At 44.0% G+C, this 20,384-nt stretch overlaps 2 protein-coding genes and 1 non-coding gene across 5 annotated transcripts in view; 1 reads left to right on the forward strand and 2 right to left on the reverse strand.

The window, feature by feature from the left end:
- Positions 1-1,148: 1,148 nt before the first annotated feature.
- On the reverse strand, positions 1,149-1,283 carry LOC145522123 (small nucleolar RNA SNORA58). The gene has a single exon (XR_014065935.1). It is a non-coding gene; the product is annotated as a small nucleolar RNA SNORA58 (small nucleolar RNA).
- Positions 1,284-2,770: 1,487 nt separating this feature from the next.
- PSMD6 (proteasome 26S subunit, non-ATPase 6) lies at positions 2,771-20,337 on the forward strand. 3 transcript variants are annotated; one of them, XM_081524529.1, is made up of 8 exons: positions 2,771-3,327; positions 3,606-3,811; positions 6,500-6,645; positions 6,911-7,130; positions 7,240-7,348; positions 17,014-17,182; positions 19,901-19,978; positions 20,128-20,337. In XM_081524529.1, exons 2-8 carry the CDS (start codon positions 3,608-3,610, stop codon positions 20,222-20,224), a joined length of 1,023 nt encoding a protein of 340 aa, XP_081380655.1. In that variant the 5' UTR covers positions 2,771-3,327; positions 3,606-3,607; the 3' UTR covers positions 20,225-20,337. The 3 variants fall into 3 exon arrangements, with proteins under 3 accessions (XP_081380655.1, XP_081380653.1, XP_081380654.1); XM_081524527.1 differs by having other exon boundaries at positions 2,771-2,967; XM_081524528.1 differs by having other exon boundaries at positions 2,771-2,850.
- Positions 17,974-20,384, reverse strand: part of ATXN7 (ataxin 7) — a 139,499-nt gene continuing 137,088 nt past the window's right edge. Inside the window, exons 23-25 of the mRNA XM_081524522.1 lie at positions 19,426-19,655; positions 18,658-18,747; positions 17,974-18,544 (exon numbers count right to left, since the gene is read on the reverse strand). The gene's annotated coding sequence lies outside the window, so the exon portion shown is untranslated. The remainder of the gene's footprint in view (positions 18,545-18,657; positions 18,748-19,425; positions 19,656-20,384) is intronic.

Raw genomic sequence — 20,384 nt, forward strand, 5'->3', positions numbered from 1 at the left:
TAGATGATCAACTTGGTGGTGTCTGAAACTGCGAGTGAGGAGATGAACAGGATCCAGAGTGGTAGGTGTTAAGGATGGAAAGAGGGAAAGCTGACGCATACAAGTAATGGACTCCTGTGTAGTCATTGGAAGTGATGATGTGAATCCATATTTACTGGCATGGAAAAGACATCTGCCCTACATGGGGAGTGAACAAAGCAGTTCATAAGGTACAAGTTCAAAATGAGCCTGTTAATATGGAATCTAGAGGAGTTTCAGGGAAGCTAAATGTCTCTAGAATGTAAGTTCCATGCAGACAGGACCCACGTTTTCTTCACTGATGTGTTCCCAGAGGCTGTGTCCTTGCCTGATACTTTGCAACCATGCGATAATATTTGTTGAATGAATGAATGAATGAAAGAGGTTTACAAGGTTCTTTGTGCTCAGGGTGCTCAGTCGCTCAGTCTTGTCTGACTCTTTGCAAACCAATGGGCTGTAGCCTGCCAGGCTCCTCTGTTCTTGAGATTTTCCAGGCAAGACTACTGGAGTGGGTTGCTATCTCCTAGTCCAGGGGATTTTCCCAAATCAGGGATCGAACCCATGTCTCTTGCGTCTCCTGCACTGGCAGGCGGATTCTTTACCACTGCGCCACCTGGGAAGCTCCAGAAGTTTAACATGGAGGAGTGTTGGTGATTTTTTCTGTGCTCAGCATTTTCTCTGTCATTTGAGTTGCCTTCAAAATATTTATTTTTTACCAAAAACAGATACGATATGAAAAACATATGGTAATGCCTTCTGCTGGTGAGAATATGATGCTTCCAAATGGTTCAGTGGCTGTGTAAATGGTTTAACTCTCTCTGAAAACCATTTAATATTCAATATCCCAAAATCACAAAGCGTGTCTTCTTTGTGCCTGTCAATCCTGCATGGGAATTTATACTAAGGGGGAAAAAACGTAAAATACAAAATACCCTGTGCATTCCAAGGTGTTCACCTTGGTTTTTATAATAGGAGGATAACAACCTTGGACAACTAAAGGCATTTCTAATGGAAGGAAGAGTAAAAGTAAATTACGGAAATCCACTGGGTGGAATTTCTTTTTTTTTTTTTTTTTTTACTCAGTGCCACTCATTATTGGCATGACACATTGTACAAGGTGAGAAGCAAGAGAATGTTGGAGAACAGCAGTTTATCCAGCCATTAATGAGCTGGCAAGAGCTAGCACAAACTCCATATTACTCTTGCATACACTGTCCCCCCTGTCTGGCCATGGCGATAGTCAGGCAAGGTCTACAAGTATGCCCACTGGGTGGAATTTCATGTAACCTTCACCAGTACTGAAGACTGTAGCAATATGAACAAAAAGAGGCTGAAAATGTAGGCTTGCAACAATTTAAATTATGAATAAACAAAACGATGGTGCTGTGGTATTAAGACTGGAATTTTGGGAGCCATTTTCTGAGAAGCATGGAAGGAACATGGATTTTAGAGCTGCAGACAGAGGTTTTTATTCAGACGTAAATGTTGCATAACCTTGGCTGATCATATTCCCTAACTTCTTTGTGTTTCGTTTTTATCTACAAGATGGGGTAATAGTACTACCTCCTAGTGTTAAGAGAATTAAGATGAGTTCCACATAAAAGTGAAAGTCTTCACAGATATAGAGAACAAACTAGTGGTTACCAGTGGGGAGAGAGAACTGAAGGGCATTTCAGGAGAGGGGAGTGAGAGGTACAAACCACTAGGTATAAAATAAGCTGCTGCTGCTGCTAAGTCGCTTCAGTCGTGTCCAACTCTGTGCGACCCCATAGACGGCAGCCCACCAGGCTCCCCCGTCCCTGGGATTCTCCAGGCGAGAACACTGGAGTGGGTTGCCATTTCCTTCCCCAATGCATGAAAGTGAAAAGTGAAAGTGAAGTTGCTCAGTCGTGTCCAACTCTGTGCGACCCCATGGACTGCAGCCTACCAGGCTCCTCCGTCCATGGGATTTTCCAGGCAAGAGTACTGGAGTGGGGTGCCATCGCCTTCTCCAATAAAATAAGCTACAAGGATCTGTCATACAACACAGAGAATACAACCTTTTTATTTTTTAAATAATAACTATAAATGGAGTTATTTAGTTGCTAAGTCACCTTTGACTCTTTTGCCACCCTATGGACTGTAGCCACCAAGCTCCTCTGTCCCTGGAATTTCCCAGGCAAGAACACTGGAGTGAGTTGCCATTTCCTCCTTCAGGGGATCTTCCCAACCCAGGGATCAAACCCACATCTCCTGCATTGCAGGTGGATTCTTTATCATTGAACCACCTGGGAAGCCCACTATAAATGGAGTATAACCTTTAAAACTTATATAATATTGTACAGCAACTATCCTTCAGTATTTTTTAAAAAATGCATTTAAGAAAAAAGGTAAAAGCCGGGGAATGAGTAAGGCCTACACAACTGTGGGGGGTGTTTTTTGTTGTGGTTGCTACTGTTGTTATTGTTATTATTATATTTGCTAAATTCTCAAAAGATTTCCAGCCTCTATTAATTACAAACAGATTGGATAATGAAATAGCTAAAAAGTGGAGGAAGAAAGAGGTTCAGGAAATCCAACTTTGGAGGTGAGTACCACCCTCCCTGGGACTCTCCTAGCTGCTGCTACTGCTGCTAAGTCGCTGAGAGTCAGGGGAAAACCGCGGGGCCGGCTGAGCGTATCCGGGAGTGTCCAGCAGGGGACGCTGCGGGCGGAGCCGGAGCTGGGACCGGAAGCCGGGCTGGCGGCGTCTCCTTCAACTTCCGCCGCCGCCGCTCTCGCCTGTGAGTTGCAGTCTGTTCGGAACCGCTGCCGTTGCCGCCGCGATGCCGCTGGAGAACCTGGAAGAGGAGGGTCTGCCCAAGAACCCGGACCTGCGCATCGCGCAGCTGCGCTTTCTGCTCAGCCTCCCCGAGCACCGCGGGGACGCGGCGGTCCGCGACGAGCTCATGGCAGCCGTCCGCGATAACAGTGAGGCCGGCGGGAGCGCCGAGTCAGCGGCCTAGGCCCTGGCGGCCCCGCGCTGAGGGGGTTTACCCCGACAGGGACCCCGAGATCAGACCTGGCTTATCCACACCTCGGGGCTTCCCGTTTCTCAGCACCTCCAGGCTTTCAGAGTGGTGTGCGGCTCTGGGCGCCTCCCGCCTTGGGACCAGGTTGAGGGGATCCCGAGGTGTGGAGCCCCGAGCTAGAGACAGGGCTTATTGTCATTAGCGACTGGTCTCGGAGACCTTAGCATTGCCGCTGGAGGGGAAACTTGGCATCGGTTCCCTTTGCCCTTCCCAGTAGTGATGGCGGCGGGCTCTACACCCTTAAGTGCACGGGTCTGAGGTGTGTGTGTGTCTGTAAACAAGCTCGCCCTAGCAGCCACCGAGAGGCAGACCGAGGGTTTTGCCCTATCCCCGGCCCTAGCAGAGGGCGGCGGGGACAGGCCTGGTCCTGATGCTGGCCTCCCAGTAGCGAGCACCTCGTGGTGCCCAGCCCTTTCCTGCTAGTGGGTAGGGGTCTGGCGGATGACCTCACAGCTTGTGTGGGAGGAAGATGGGGGTAGGCTCTGTAGGGGGGTGGAATAGGCACGTCTAGGTCACACCCCTCGTGCTCTCCCTCAGACATGGCTCCTTATTACGAAGCCTTGTGCAAGTCCCTGGAGTGGCAGATGGACGTCGACCTGCTCAACAAGATGAAGAAGGCAAATGAAGACGAGTTGAAACGTTTGGATGAGGAGCTGGAGGATGCAGAGAAGAATCTGGGGGAGAGCGAAATCCGAGACGCGATGATGGCAAAGGCCGAGTACCTCTGCCGGATAGGCGACAAGGTGGGTGAGGTGGTCTCTCCTGTCTGTGTAGCCTGAAATGGGCACTGTTCAGGGTCTCGTTTTAAACATTAACTACCTTCTTCCAAAAACTGTAGCGGTAATCTGCTTGCCTGAACTAGTGAGTCAGTGCAGAAATGAACGAATAAAAAGTTAATAGTTTTCTTGCTACACTGTTTCTCTCACCTGCCCCCCACACAGCAGCTAGGGGTGTATTCTTCCCCATCTCTCCCTGTGATTCAATGAAGTGCGTGTGCCGACGTGGTTGTCTGCTGATCTTGCCAAACTTGGATCGTTCTCCGTAGTTTATTTTTGTGACCTATCTTGATTGGGAAGCATTGGTTCTGGTGCGTTTTAAAAATTACTGTTTACACAAGTAATCGTCTCCTTGTAAGAAACTCAAGTCTTCGAGTTAATGCTGAAGTTCTGTTTGATCTTCCTTTTTTTCTGCTTCCTCAGAGATTGTCTTTTTCATTCTCTTATTGTATATTTGTAGTCACGTGTATGTACTTGTAGAAATTAGGCAGTATTGGTTTAAAAGGGTTGTTTTAAATTACCGGAATCAAAGTGGACTCACGCTGCCCTATTTACTCAAAATTATGTCTGAGTGACCTGCCCTGTTAGTGCGCTTACCTCTTGCTCATTCTGGTTGACTGCTAGTTAGCACTCCATCGTAGTAGGGCGATGCTATGCTTTATTTAGCTATTCAGGGGGTGGACCTGTATGTTGTTTTCAGCTGTTGTTGCTAAGATAAGCTACTGCTGTAAAAATACACTTGTGTGTGCCTCTTTGTGCATATATGTTTATGTCTCTCCAGCGTGTATGCTGAGATGAAATCTCAGGGACAGAGAACAGTTTTTATTTTAGTATCTGTGACTGTTCTTCGGCCCAGCAGCCAACCTAACTTATACTATCAGGGCACAAGAGGGGCACCTGCAAGTATTGGGTCTTCTAAATTTTTTAACCTAGTTGTATAATAGTGGTTAAGAGGATGGGCTTTGGATGTCCTTAATTTTAAGCAGTGTATCCTGAAGTATTTAGATAATGGATAATATGGCATTAATTTTTAAAATTTGAGTACTGTGGACTCTTGGGTCAGAGTGCCTGGGTTCTGGTTCTGGCTTCAGTAATCATGATTTACTCAACTGGATGAGTTTCCTCAGCTGTTAAATAGGAATAATGATAGTTCCCAGGGGCAGAGGAGTTAGACTAGTATCTTGGCAAAGTGCTGAAATGTTAAATGATCTGAACTAGCATTATTTAACTTAAATTTAAAACAAGTATTTTTTTCCCCTGTTGACTATAGATTTAAGACATAGTTATTGTAAAAGTTGAAAACCACAGAACAGTTTAAAATATAGCTAATAGTTTGTGGCTTTTGTAGGTGGTGAGTGTGGTTTGCTTTGGTTTGGTCTTAAACAGGATACAGTATTATGAATGAATGAGAAATGTAAAGCTTTTGATTTAGGCCTTGAATTTCAATAAGGATATGCTTGAATCCACATTTTGTACATTGGTGATGTTCTAATAATATATTCCATGTTTATGGAATAGCATTCTTCTAAAAGCTTTTTTCCTCCAGTTTATTGTTTTTCTAATCTTTATTTACTGTTGGCTATGCTGCATCTTCGCTGCTGTGTGCGGGCTTTCTCTAGTTGCAACAAGTAGGCGCTGCTTCTTGTTGTGACTTCTCTTGAGGAGCGTGGACTCGAGGGCTCTCCAGCTCAGCAGTTGTGTCGCACTGGTCTGGTGGCTCCACGGCACATGTGGATCCTCCCAGACCAGGGATCGAACCCGTGTCTCCAGCATTGGCAGGTGGATTCTTATCCATTGCGCCACCAGGGAAGCCCTACTTTCTTGTTTTTAATATTTTATTTTATTTACTAAATAATCGACTTGGTGGATTTTTATTTCTCACTGTACTGTATTGATTACAGTCATTATTCTTTTTGGTGCTGTTTGTTATAGATTTGTTACTGTAAGTTCCTTTAAGACGGTTTCTTTGTCCTTTTGACATGATCTCATTGGTCTTTCCTATTTTCTCATAAACAAGATGTCACAGGCTCACCTCATTTTCTTCTTTTTTTCTTTTTTGCTGTTTTTTTTTTGGCCACATCACGCAGCATGTGGGATCTTAGTTCCTCAACTGGGGATCGAACCCATACCCCAGCAATGGGAGTGCAGAGTCTTAATCCTAACTGGACCACCAGGGAAGTCTCACATATTCATAGTTTTAAAGCAATGAAAACATTTTATTCCAGTGATTTGAGATAGAATTGTATATTTAAATAATCAGTTGCATTCTAAGAGTGATTAAGATAAAATTTTTTAATACCCTTTAGTTGTTAGGATTGATAATTTACAGTAAAGTACTTTTTAAGTAGTGTATTGTAATTGTGAGAGGAAAAATATTGAATATATAGAACAAAGAAGAATACTGAAACAATGGTGAATAAGTTATGAATGTGTTTCTTTTATTTTTTTCTAGAATATAAGTTTAATGTATTTCTTACACTTTATACAAGTGGAGAGAATAGTTACCACCCAGCTTCAACAGTTACCGTCTCACGGTCATACTTGTCTATCTCCACGCATACCTCTTCCCCCTACTCTTTGCTTAGAAAATCCTAGACAGCTGTAACTTTCAAAACGTATAACCTTTCTCACCTGTTCCCTTCGTTCTCTTGACAGGAAGGTGCTCTGACAGCATTTCGCAAGACATATGACAAAACTGTGGCGCTGGGTCACCGACTGGATATTGTGTTCTATCTCCTTAGAATTGGCTTATTTTACATGGATAATGACCTCATCACTCGAAATACAGAAAAGGCCAAAAGGTACGTTTTAGTGGTGGGGATATATTCCCTCTAAATTACGATGCTATAAATAAGAAATTGATATAAGAAATTTGTCTGTTTTCTTTTGTTTCCAACTAGTACATTTGGTCAAATAATTAATGTACTTATTTCAGAAACTATTCTCTTTAAATATTACTTTTTGGTTTAAGTTGTTACAAGTTTTTTTCTCTTTCATAATAATACAAAGCTTGCAAAAAGGAGCACTGTTTATGTCCAGATTATGACTTTTGTTTTAATTCTATAGCCTGATAGAGGAAGGAGGAGATTGGGACCGGAGGAACCGCCTAAAAGTATATCAAGGTCTTTATTGTGTAGCTATTCGTGATTTCAAACAGGCAGCTGAACTCTTCCTTGACACAGTTTCAACATTTACATCCTATGAACTCATGGATTATAAAACCTTTGTGACTTACACCGTCTATGTCAGCATGATTGCCTTAGAAAGACCGGATCTGAGGGAAAAGGTAATGACTGAAGCTTTCATACTCATATTTAGAGAAGACACCATGCTTTTCCAAAATAAATACACCATAATCATTAAAGCATACATTTGTTTTTTAAAAAAATTCCTAGGTAATTAAAGGAGCAGAGATTCTTGAAGTGCTGCACAGTCTTCCAGCCGTTCGCCAGTATCTGTTTTCGCTCTACGAATGCCGTTACTCTGTTTTCTTCCAGTCATTAGGTAAGGATAGGGTTGCTTGTTTGCGCTGTCTTCATCTTATTCCTGACTCTGTCTGTAGATAACCTTAGATGATTTTTCACATATATGAAAAATACAGTATGCAGAGATAGCTGTTGTTCTTTGGTCAGCGTGGCTAGTCTTTTGCCCATTCTTGTTTAGACTTTGATCAAGTGTGGTCCACAAGGTAAGACTGATGTTTACTTTTTTTTTAAGGTTTGTTTAACAAAACAGAACAAAGAAAAATACATGACAGTTGTGTGGCTCTCACCGGCTGGAAAGATCAGTTGTCCGGTTCTTTGCCGAGGAAGTATGCCTGAATATGAGTATATGTTTAGACACGTTTGATGTATTTTTTACACTTTATACAAGTGGAGAGAATAGTTAACACCCATCTTCAGCAGTTAACATCTCATGGCCATGGTTTGGCGAGTCTTAGGAGGTGTAAAGCAGGAGTAAGCAAATGGTTCTAAGCATTGAGTGTTTTGGGGACTGACGTGTGGGAATTTGACTCTCCTTTCGATTGAGTTGATGTTAATTGATCCTTGAATTCAACAGTGGATTATCTGTGCATTAGCTGAGTCTTCGTGCTGATTTGCAAATCATTTTCAAGGGGTGTTGGTTGAGAAAATAATCTGTTGAATGTGCTTGTGTTCCACCCAGGGTTCCTTCCCAGATCTTCCTAAAACTTAAACAACTTGGCATTGGTAATTCTCTTGCCTGCTCCAAGTTTCAGAAGGCATTTGTTTAATAAATAGGCAGCATTTACAAAACTTGGGAAAGGAGGACTCCAAATGATGATCTTTTATTTTTGTAGTGGGTGCTGGCCCGGTGTTTATGGCGTGCTTTCTCCATGCCTAGAGAGTTCGGCCGCCTTGTGGGAATTCACGTGTGTGTGCTCAGTCATATCTGATTCTCTGCAACTCCATGGACTGTTGCCTGCCAGGCTTTTTCTGTCCATGGGATTTTTCAGGCAAGAATTCTGGAGTAGGTTGAGATTTCATCCTCCACGGGATCTTCCCTACCCAGGGATCAAACCTGCATCTCCTGCATTGGCAGGTGGATTCTTCACCACTGAGCCACCTGGGAAACCCCATGGGAATTCATACTAGTCCCCTAAAGGCAGCGCAGAACAGGGCTCCTCAGGTGTGGAAGGACCTGCGTGGTCCTGTCTTCTCATGTTTGCCCAGACAATTGAAGTGTGGAATTGCCCTTCTCCCTTTTTTATGGCTGTGCATCCTGTGGTCAATATTCCGCTCAGATGTGGAGCTTTCCCCTTATTCCTTCAGTCAAAGGGGTTTCTAATAAACCCTTCCTCTGCATTTCTGGAACTCTTATTTTCCGCCCCATTTATTGACAGGGTCTGCAAGCACACCATTGGTTGCAGAACATCTTCATCACCCAAAAGATGATCTGTACCCATTAGCAGTCACCCCCCATTCCTGTTCGCAGCCCCTTGTCTTTCTGTCCCATGGATTTGCTTATTTTGGACGTGGCACATAAATGGATTTACACAGCGTCTAGCCTTTTGGGCTCAGCTCCTTCTGCCCGGCATAATGCTTTTACTGCCATCTGTGCTGTGGCGTATATCAGAGCTTCATTCGGTTTACAGCTGAGTGACACACCACTGCAGAGACAGTGTTTTATTTCTCCATTTATCAGCTGATGGACATTATTATAAACAGCGCTGTAATGAATGTTTATATACAAGTTTTCTCCTGGGGGTATACCTAGTAATGGAATGGCTGGGTCATATGGAAACTACTTGATAAACTGTTGGAGAAACTGCCCACCTGTTCTCTAGAGCAGCTGCACCATTTGACATCACCACCACAGTGTGTGGGAGTGCCAGTCCCGTCCCCCTGCCCCCACCATAATACTTGTTAATTGTGTGGGTTTTTGATTATAGGCATCTTAGTGGGTGCAGTGATATATTATGGTTTTGAATATCTTTTCATGTGCTTATTGGACATATGCCTTGTTTCAAAAACAAATATTCTGTTTGTTATTCTGATGCTTTATTACAATTTTTCTCTACTGCTACCCAGAGTTATTAGGAGCAGACCTTACTTTTTTTTTCTTTGTTATGATCTTGACACGAGCACAGTGCCTGTGTGTCATTGAGTGCTTCATGGAAGTGTCTGTAATTTAAGAGACAGATGGGATATGTACCAAATTTACTCATTTCCCAGATATTTAAAAATTTTTTAAAAAACAAAACTTATTGGAGTGTAGTTGATTCCCAGTGTTGTGTTCGTTTCAGGGGATACAGCAGAGTGATTCAGTTACACACATACATGTATTCATTCTGTTTTTACTCTTCTGTCATAAAGGTTATCACGAATGTTGAGCAGAGCTCCCTGTGCTCTCCAGTAGGCCCCTGTGGGTTGTGTACAGTAGTGTGTGTGTTCTTCCCAAGCTCCTGATTTACCCAACCCCTCCTTTCCTTTGGTAACCAGAAGTGTCTATGCCAAGTCTCTTGAGTCTGCTTCTGTTTTGTAAATGAGTTCATTTTTATCAGTCTGTAGATTAGACCAGTAAGTGATCTCGTAGGCTTTTTGTCGTTCTTTGTCTGACTTCTTCGCTTGGTGTGGTCATCACCAGGTCTGTGCATGCTGCTGGAAATGACATTAATTCATCCTTTTCTGTGGCTGAGGCATACTTCATTGTACATGTATGAAACGCTGGCTTGATCCATCCGTCTTCCCTGGAACTTCTCCACCTCGAGGCCCAGGAGTGAGACAGGTCATGAGGCAGCCCTGTGTTTAGTTGCTTTAAGGAACCTCCAGAGCGTCCCCTCTGGTGACTGTTACCAATTTACATTGTCCCCCAAAAGCAGAGGCAGGGTCCCTATTTTCCATGCTCTCTCCCACATTTACTGTTTGTAGTTCTTTTTTTTTTTTAAAGCTTTTTACTTTATTTTGGAGTTGAACTGATGACTAAGATGTGATTGTTTCAGGTTCACAGTAGAGCAACTCTGCCATCTGAACACATGTATGCTTCTTCCCTAAACTGCTGTTCATAGTCTTTTTGATGATGACCAATCAGACTGGTGCTAATTATTTCTTGAATAATGAGCATTATGGAGCATATTTTCATGTGCTTTCAGAAAAGGGTGGGCGGGGGTGCAGAAAGGCAGCGTACCTTAAGCTTACCCCTTAAGATTACTTGTTGAAGGTCCAGCATGGTTTGAACAGTTTTTTGATTACCTGCCCCTAGGACATTGCTTAAAGGGCAGGTGTCCTTTACAGCCCAACTGGCCTTGTGAATTTGAAGAGTTGCCATTATGCACTGGGTTTACCAGATGGCTCAGCTGGTAAGGACTCCACCTGCAGTGTGGGAGACCTGAGTTTAATCCCTGGGTTGGGAAGATCCCCTGGAGAAGGGAACATCTACCCACTCCAGTATAGCCTGGAGAATTCCATGGCGTCGGAAAGACTCAGACAACTGAGCGGCTTTCATTCTCACTTGTTTTCAGGTTGTTGTTGTGGGAAGTGTCCACATGGTGGCAGCACTTCTTCACGCCCCTCTCGGGTTCCTTGGGCACTCAGAGCCCTAGAGAAAGTCATGGTCCAGGGTTGTAGGTTAGAGTGCAGTGCACCACAGTTCTGGTGCATTGCTTCTTACACCGTGACTTCTTCCACCTTATCCTGCACCCTCCCTCCCCCCTCCCCCCCCCCGCCCCAGAGAAATCCCAAGCCTTCCCCAACCTGCCCTGCTGAGGGTGCAATGGTACTTAGGTGGGGTAACTCAGGAAGGAGGCTGGCGGTGGGAACCCAACCCCCAGGAGTCTTAGAGACCAGGTGATGTTCAGAGCTCTTTCAGCCCAGAGGGTCCAGCATTCTGGGGTGCACTAGGCTTGGTTGAGCTCTAGGAGGGCCCGCCTGGATCTGGAAATTGGGGTCCCATCCACAGGGGACCAGGCACTCAGGGTCCACAGGGGGCTCAGTTGCTGGTACATCCTCCCCAGCTCCCGCAGCCCAGGTCCCCGGGCCTGAGGGGAATACTCTTGATATTTTTGTTGTTTTCTTTTTAAATTTTATTTTTATTGTATACTAGAGTTAATTTACACAGTAATGTTTGGTTTTGGTGTTAAGCAACCTGATTCAGTTACAGAGATACATATATGTATTCCTCTTGAGATTCTTTTCCTATCTAGGTTATTATCGAGTGTTGAATACAGTTCCCTGTGTTATATATTAGGTCCTTGTGAATTACCTGTTTTATATATTGTTGCTCAGTTGCTCAATCATGTGCGACTCTTTGCCACCCCTTGGACTGCACCACACCACGTTTCCCTGTCCATCGCCATCTCCTGGAGTTTGCTCAAACTCAGGTCCATTGAGTTGGTGATTCCATCCAACCATCTCCTTTGCCACGCCATTCTCCTGTCTTCAGTCTTTCCCAGTATCAGGGTCTTTTCCAATGAGTCAGCTCTTCACATCAGGTGGCCAAAGTATTAGAGCGTCAATATTAGTCCTTCCAATGAATACTCAGAGTTGGTTTCCTATAGGATTGACTGGTTTAATCTCCTTGCTGTCCAAAGGACTCTTCCAGAGTCTTCTCCAGCGCCACAGTTCTAAAGCATCAATTCGTTGGTGCTCAGCCTTCTTTATGGTCCCAACTTTCACATCCATACAAGACTACTGGAAAAAGCGTAGCTTTGATTATACACACCTTTGTTGGCAAAGTGATGTCTGTGATTTTTAATATGCTGTCTAGGTTTGTCATAGCTTTCCTTCTAAGGAGCAACCATCTTTTAATTTCATAGCTGCAGTCACCATCCACAGTGATTTTGGAGCCCAAGTCAATAAAGTCTGTCACCGTTTCCACTTTTCTCCCTTTTATTTGCCATGAAGTGATGGGACCCAATGCCATTGTTGTAGTTTTTTTTAAATGTTGAGTTTTAAGCCATCTTTGTCACTCTGCTCTTTCACCCTCAACAGGAGGCTCTTTACTTCCTCTTTACTTTCTGCCATTAGATTGGTATCATCTGCATATCTGAAGTCATTTATATTTCTCCTGGAAGTTTTGATCCCGCTGGTGATTCATCCAGCCCAGCATTTCGCATGATGTACTCTGCATATAAGTCAAATAAACAGGTGACAGTATACAGCCTTGTCATACTCCTTTCCCAATTTTGAACCAGTCAGTCGTTCCATGTAAGGTTCTGTTCGTGATTTGCATACAGGTTTCTCAGGAAAAAGCTAAGGTGGTCTGGTACTCTCATCTCTTTAAGAATGTTCCACAGTTTCTTGTGATCCACACAGAGACTTTAGCATAGTCAATGAAGCAGAAGTAGATGTTTTTCTGGAATTCCCTTACTTTCTCTATGATCCAGCGAATGTTGGCAATTTGATTTCTGGTTCCTCTGCCTTTTCTAAACTCAGCTTGTGCATCTGAAAGTTCTCAGTTCACATATTGCTGAAGCCTACTTTGAAGGATTTGAGCATAACCTTACTAGCATGTGAAATGAGTACAATTGTGTGGTAGTTTGAGCATTCGTTGACATTGCCCTTCTTTGGGATTGGAATGAAAACTGACCTTTTCCAGTCCTGTGGCCACTGCTGAGTTTTCCAAATTTGCTGGTGTATTGAGTGTAGCACTTTTACAGCAGCATCTTTTAGGATTCGAAATAGCTCAGTTGGAATTCCATCACCTCCACTAGCTCTGTTCATAGTGATGCTTCCTAAGGCCCACTTGAGTTCACACTCTAGGACGTCTGGTTCTAGGTGAGTGATCTCACTATCATGGTTATCTGGGTCATTAAGATCTTTTTGTACAGTTCTTCTGTGTATTCTTGCCACCTCTTCTTAATGTCTTCTGCTTCTGTTAGGTCCATACCGTTTCTGTCTTTGATTGTGCCCATCTTTGCATGAAAGCCTCCGTTGGTATCTGTTTGCAGGTGTTCAGGTTGTTGTTACAGGAAATGTCCACAAGGCGGCAGCAGTCTTTCATGCTCCCCTCCAGGTTCTTGGGCAATTGGAGCCCTACAGAAAGTTGTGTTCCAGGGTTGTAGATTAGAGTGGAATGTGCCAGGGTTCGGGTCTTTTGACGATTTTCCCCTTCTCCTGCACTCCCCAAAATCCCAAGACCTCCCTGAACTGTGCTGAGGGTGCTGTAGTACTTGGGTAGTGCAACTCCAAGGAGGGAAGCTGCTGGTGGGAGCCTCACCACTGGGAGACTTGGAAACCAGGTGACCTGTCAGAGTTCTTCCTGCCCAGCGGCTCGACCATAACCCGGGTGTACTAGGCTTGGCTGAGCTCTTGGAGGGCCCCCCTAGATCTGGAGATTGGGGTCTGACTCACAGGGGTCCAGGCACTGAGGGTCCAGGGGAGGGGGGCTCCTTTGCAGGCACATCTCCCCCATTCCCTCAGCTCCACCCCACTCCTGCCTTGGCAACAGGCTACTCAGGCTCCAGGAATGTGACCGCATCCCAGGTCACCCAGGCCTGAAGGTAATACTGATGACATCTCTTTTCTTTTTAAATTTAATATTCATTGTATGCTGGAGTAGAGTTGATTTACCCAGTGGTGTGTTTGGTATTAAGCAAACTGATTCAGTTCTACGATACATGTATGTATACTTCTTCAGATTCTTCTTCTATCTGGTTATCAGAGTGTGGAGTAGAGTTCTCTGTGGTTTACAGTAGGTCGCTGTCAGTCCTCTGCTTTACATGTATTACTGTGTGTGTGTAAACCCCAGCCTCCCATTGTATGCCTCCCCTCTCTCTAACCCACCTTTCTCCTTCGGGAACCAGAAGTTTGTCCTGGCTAGCAAAGTCTGTGAGTCTTTGTGTTTTGTAAATGAGGTCCTTTGTATGGACTTTGATATTCTGCCCATAAGTGATATCATAGGACGTTTGTCCTTCTCCGACTTCCTTCACTTAGTGTGATCATCCCCGTTGCTGGCAAAGGCGTTAGTTCATCCTTTTTTGTGGCTGAAGTAACATCCCACTATGAGTATGTGCTCATATTTATCTGTTCCTCTAACGACAGAGAGGTTGCTTCCCTGTCCTGCCTGTTGTGAATAGTGCTGCTGTGAGCAGTGGGGTGCACGTATCTTTTCGGATCATGGCTTTCTCCGGATATGTATATGCTCAGGAGGGGAACTGCTGGATTATATGGTAACTCTGTGTTTAGTTTTTCAGTGAACCCCGTATTCTGCTCCGTAGTGGCTGTTACTACTTTACATTCCCACCGACAGTGTAAAAAGGTTCCCTTTCCTCCACACCCTCTTCAGCATTTATTGTAGACATTTTGATGATGGCCAGTTCAGATCAATGTGAGGTGATGCCTTATTGTAGTTCTGATTTGCATTTCTCTGATAATTACTGATGTTTCATGTGCCTCTTCGCCATCTGTATTTCTTCCCCTGAGAAATGTCTGTTTAGATCTTCTGCCCCCACTTTTTTCATTTTTGGCTGCTAGGCATGTGGGATCTTCTCTGACCAGGGGTCAAAGGCTTGCCCCTACATTGAGAGCACAGTCTTAACCACGGACACCCCCCCAGGGAATCCTGCCCGTTTTTGTTGACCGAGCTGCGTGAGCTGTTTGTGTGCTGTGGAGATTAACTCCTTGTAGGTTGCTTTGTTTGCAAATGTCTCCCATTCTATGGGTTGTCTTTTCATTCTGTGGTTCATTTGCTGTGAAGGAGCTTTTAATTAACTCCTGTTTATTTTTTACTCTAGGAGGTCATCAAAAAAGACATTGCTGTGATTTATATCAGAGGGTGTTCTGTGTTTTCCTACATTTAGGTCTTTGATTCATGTCAAGTTTATTTTTGTGTATGGTGTTAGGGAATGTTCCAGTTTCAGCCTGGCACATGGAGCTGGCCAGCACCACTTACTGAAGAGACGGTCTTTTCTCCGTTGTATATTCTTGCCTCCTTTGTCACAGATTAATCGGTCAGGTGTCTGTTTCTGGACTTGCTTCTGTGTTCCACTGACCTGTCTGTGTGGTTCTGTGTCAGTGCCACACTGCTGACTGCTGGCCTTGTAGTACAGCTGGTACGTTTCTTGCCCTGACGTCCACGTTTCTGCCGTTCCTTTGCAGTGGTTCATTGTCTTTTCCTGCTGAGTAGCATTTCGATGCGTGTGTATCACAGTCTGCTTACCTGCTCACCTGCAAGCGGGGGTGCAGGTAGAGCAGCCCTTGGGCACCCCTGGGACGCGGGGACCGGGCTTGGCACTGCTCTCCATTTCCCAGGCATTTTAAACGCAAAGGGCAGATAGATGAATCTTTTGACAACAGTTATCATTTGTATCATTTACCGTCTGCTCCTGTGTAGTGAGATACGTAGCATGTATTTGGCTTTGTAATAAGCTTTTTTGCTTTGCTAAGTATTCATAGACTGTGTTACTTTGAAATATTTTATTTGAAAGAGGAAATAACATCCTTTTCTAGGTAAAACCTTGTTTTCAGAAGTTTACAAATAAACTGAGCTGAGAAAGTCTTAATGTCCAAATTCATTTTACAAATTACATAGAATTGTTCCATGATCGCAACTGCTGAGCTTAGGTTCCAAGGGCATTTGTGTCCAGAGACACAGGCACGAAGCACTGTTAAAAACACGAAGATGAATTTTATATGCAGGTTTCTAAGTAGCTTTTTAGGGTTTTTAAGTAGCTTTTTTCCTAAAATATAATGAGTATTTCTTCATGTCTCCATACAAACAGCTGGGCATTGGGTCAGTATTTTTAAGTGGCTCTCATGCGTTGGACACTGTATACATAGTGGCGGATCTAATAGGTGGACCTCCTTGGAACTGCCAGTTAACCTTTTTTCAGCACCTTAGTATGTCAGTGTATTGAATTCTGTATTTTCTTCGGCTGTGCCTTATCCTTTGTTAGGCCTTTCAGTGGCTAACTGGCCTAGGCGTGGTCATTGCCCTTATTTCTACCTGTAGTCTGTCTGTCATCAAACACATATGGATGGCAGGGATTTCCAAATGTGAGTCTCCAGCCCCAACCTGCCAGCTAGCACCAGGCCCAAGCCTTGGGATCTCGGATATCTAATGAGAGAATCCATCTCCGCCTCGCCAAGTGTAATGTTTGAACCCCTCCTCACTCCACCCAAAAACTTAAAAAAGGAGAAATTCTCCAAGGATTTTTATCTATTCTAGCCAGAAGTAAGTATACGCTCGACTCTGTTCTTGCTCACCGTCCCTGTCTGCACAGCTGTCCCCCTGCTTCTCTGAACCTGCCCACCTTCCTGTTCCGGGGCTGAGCCAGGCTCTACCTGCGGAGTCTGTGCTGCCCTGCGTCTCCTGCTCTCTGCCCGGCTGGGTCCTCAGAGAACACGGCCCTGTCCACTCCAGTCTCGGGGAAGGCCTCCTGGTCTCTGCTTACATCACAGTTCTATGTTCTCCACAGAGCTTGTTATTATTCTAGGAGCCTACCTTGTTTATCCATTTCTCTCTTCTTCCCTTTGGAAATTGAGTTGCTGTGGCAGCAGAGATCTTATCTTGTGGTTTCCTACCATATCCTCGTTACTTAGAACAGTGATAGGTACTATTATTCAGGAAAATGATTGTACTTCTGTGGATTGCTCATTAATATTCTATGTACACTTTATAGATCAAGGCTGTTAATTTTTATCATGTTATAAATCCACCCTCCAGTTTATCCAAAGGGAGGTTGTTATAATTTGTCATCTTATTCATTGCAGCTATTGTGGAACAGGAAATGAAAAAGGACTGGCTTTTTGCACCTCATTATCGATACTATGTAAGAGAAATGCGAATTCACGCGTACAGCCAGCTGCTGGAATCGTACAGGTCACTAACCCTGGGCTACATGGCAGAGGCGTTTGGTGTTGGTGTGGAGTTCATTGATCAGTAAGTTTGAACAACGTCGTGTTAATTTATTCTTTACAGTTACACCTTTGAATGTATAAACGTGTACGCTTTCTCCAGTTGCACATTTTCTCATTGTATATTTCTGCTTTGGTGCTGTGGTAGCAAAGGGGTCTCTGTTACACCTTTGCGATCCACTCTGCTGTGACAGTAGTGACTCTTAGCTCACTGTCTTACATTTCACATTAGGTCACATTAGGTCCTATCTCTTCTGAGAATGCCTTCAATTTTTCAGTTGCTGAAAATCGAAGACTTTGATTCAAAGGTTCATCAGATAGGTACTAAGTCCTTACTGTATGGTTGGCATTATTCCAGGTCTGTCTTCATGGAGTTTCATTCTAGTTTTGGGGAGAGTTGGCAAGTAATGTGTGTGTCATTTCAGATAGAAGTGAGTCTGCAGCGATAATCAGACGGTACAGAGAGACACACAGCTGCAGCCTGGTGGGAGGCAGGCAGGTGTATAGGTGTGTGGGGCCTGGGGGGGAGCTGGGACTTGATGTCATCCCGGTGCCGTGGGAGCCACTGGCGGATGTTCCGCCTCGGGGTAAGGAACAGGCTGTGTCTTCACACACCAAGGGGACGGGAGTGGGTGAACTGGGGCAAAGTAGATATTCAGAGGGTGAGCTGTCCACACGGCATCTCACTAGAAGTGGTTCTCCAAGCTTCGACTGTTAGCTTTGAGGATCAGTCTACAGTGGCTCACAGTGGTTATATAGTAGTTTCTAGTGAAGTTCTAATGCATTTCATTTTTAAAAGACCATACTGTTTAGCCATTTTGTTTTTTTCTAATGTTTTATTATGGAACATTTCAAACATAGAGAAATTGTAAAGATTTATACAGTAAATTCCTATATATCCTTGATTCTATCATTATTAACACTGTATTTGCTTTACCTTATTTTTAATGACTTCAGAGAAAGTTACAGACATCAGTACGTTTCCTCCTCAGTCACCTTAGCATGCACATAAATATTTACGGGTTGGTTTAGAGTATTATTTACAATCAGTAAAACACACAAAGTATACCCAAATTATGGAGCCAGAAATTTCCTCATTCGCTTCTCTTGAAAGAAAAAAGGGAGTGAGGGTAGTTTCTTCTCCATACCAAAGTCAAAGGCAGGCTTCTCCAGGGAGGCTTGGTTTCCTTGGTGAAACTCAGCCTGGTGGTGGGGGCCCTGGAGTTGCGTCTCATGGGGTCGTGTGTGGAGGAGCTCACCATGGCGAGCAGCGCATGAGAAGAGGGGGTTGGTCTGGCTTCTTTCTTTGCTGTTAACAGTGTGGTGGTGAGAAAGCCGTTGCTCCTTGGGAGCAGGGTGAGGCTCAGCTGAGTGTGGATCAGGCGCACTGGAGTAGGAAGTACTGTTAGACACGCTGCTGTAGGTCATTACAGTGGTATCTGAATTATTTAGTTTTTCCCTTCATGTTGCAACCCAGCTTTAGAGGCGGAGGTTTCTTACCTGATAAAATGAGTTTAGCTGAAATCTTTCTGTAAGTTTAAAGAACACTTTTGTACTTCGTTTTTCCATTTCCTTAGACTCAGTAAGATCCTGGTGGAGAAAAGGACCAAGCCATTATTTGAATAGACACAACTGTTATTGACATATGTAAGGTTAGAAACCATAGCCATGGGCTGTAGTGCCTAATTTTGTTGGTAGGTGTTTTGTTTGGAACTTAGGATGCAACTCTGGTTTTTAGGTTCTGTTTACCCAGCATATATTTGGCTCATTCTTACTGGACACGTGTCTGGGTGGCTTGGAGAAGATGAGTCATCTTGGGGTGTGTCTGATTAGCACATAGGTGACAAAAACATAGTCTGGATCCAGGGAATGGGGCTTAGGCGTCTGTTTAGGGCAGGAAGGAGTAAACTTCGTCGCTGGAATCAGAAAGGAGGCTGTGCTGAGATGCCTGTCAGTGCACTGAGTTCAGAATCAGCATAACCAACCACAGGGGGCTTTCCGGGGCCTTGAGAGTGGCTGTCATTGCATGTTTAAGATTTTTACACTTAAGGTGGCAGGAATAACCCAGACAGATTGGCGAGTGTGCCAGCCTTACTGGAGGGAAGGTGTGGTGCTGTGCAGAGCCGCAGTGATGAGCAGGGACAGATAACCTTGGTGGATCTGAAGCTAAAGTCTAGAGTCTCCTCCGAGAGTCTAGGGAGTAAATGAAGGGCAAACTGGTCCGATGTGAGTGAGCAGGGCAAGAAGCAGTTGCCCAGCAGGTCTTACCTCAGCAGAGGGCACACTTGAGTCTGCTTTCATGCCCAGGGCAGTGCTGTTCTCTACATCTTGTTCCTAGCTTTCTCTTTAGGAGTTTCCCCAGCTTCCCTGTGGATCTTAGCAGGACTCACAAGGCTGGGATGTCTGCTTGTGTAGTTTTTCCTGTGGACCTCAGTCCTAGAAAAATAGGTGCAGATGGCTTTCGCAGCTGCAGTCTGGAGATACAACTATGTGAGTACCTGGAAAGTGAACACAAGTGAGTTTAGAACCAGTGAGCTTTTAAAAAAAATTTTACAGTTTACCTAAAGCCACTCAGTAACATAATTCAAAAACTAACAGTTGAAAGAATGGCTGTTGTAGTGATTGAATCAAATATATTTTTAATGAGTGTAGAAATAGAGCATAGATATCTAAGGATTTCATTTTTCTAAAAGAATTCTCTATAAGGCTAATGCTAAATGCTTTTCCCTTCTTTCTCAATTAGGGAACTCTCCAGGTTTATTGCTGCTGGGAGGCTACACTGCAAAATAGATAAAGTGAATGAAATAGTGGAAACCAACAGGTACTCTTAAGTTTCTGTATCATTTGTAATACTTACCATAACAAAGGACATTCTTAAAAAAGACTGCCTTCTTTTTAAAATAGGTCAGCTATTGTTACAGAGCAATGTGACCCCTAACTAATTCATGTTTTCCCTGAATTTATTTATAGACCTGATAGCAAGAACTGGCAGTACCAAGAAACTATCAAGAAAGGAGATCTGCTATTAAACAGAGTTCAGAAACTTTCTAGAGTAATAAATATGTAAAACCAAATACACAAAGGATTTTCTTTAGAGATCATTATTGGGAATTTTGATAGCTTACTTTACTTTGTGCCCAGTTGAACTGTGTAAAAAATAAATACTGCATTGTTTCTTTCGACTTACTTTTTTCTTACACATACAGCGTTAAGGATGGTGTCCAGTA

Source organism: Giraffa tippelskirchi, chromosome 9 (assembly GCF_054371585.1).
Source record: "Giraffa tippelskirchi isolate mGirTip1 chromosome 9, T2T-mGirTip1v1.2.pri, whole genome shotgun sequence".
Taxonomy (NCBI): domain Eukaryota; kingdom Metazoa; phylum Chordata; class Mammalia; order Artiodactyla; family Giraffidae; genus Giraffa; species Giraffa tippelskirchi.

What these genes read in the sequence shown, in the direction of transcription:
- PSMD6 (XM_081524527.1), top strand. Translation starts at nt 2,823, where the DNA reads ATGCCGCTGGAGAACCTGGAAGAGGAGGGTCTGCCCAAGAACCCGGAC. An exon ending in GGCAGCCGTCCGCGATAACA is followed by an intron (nt 2,968 to 3,605) that starts GTGAGGCCGGCG and finishes GCTCTCCCTCAG; the next exon opens with ACATGGCTCCTTATTACGAA. An exon ending in GAAATAGTGGAAACCAACAG is followed by an intron (nt 19,979 to 20,127) that starts GTACTCTTAAGT and finishes ATTTATTTATAG; the next exon opens with ACCTGATAGCAAGAACTGGC.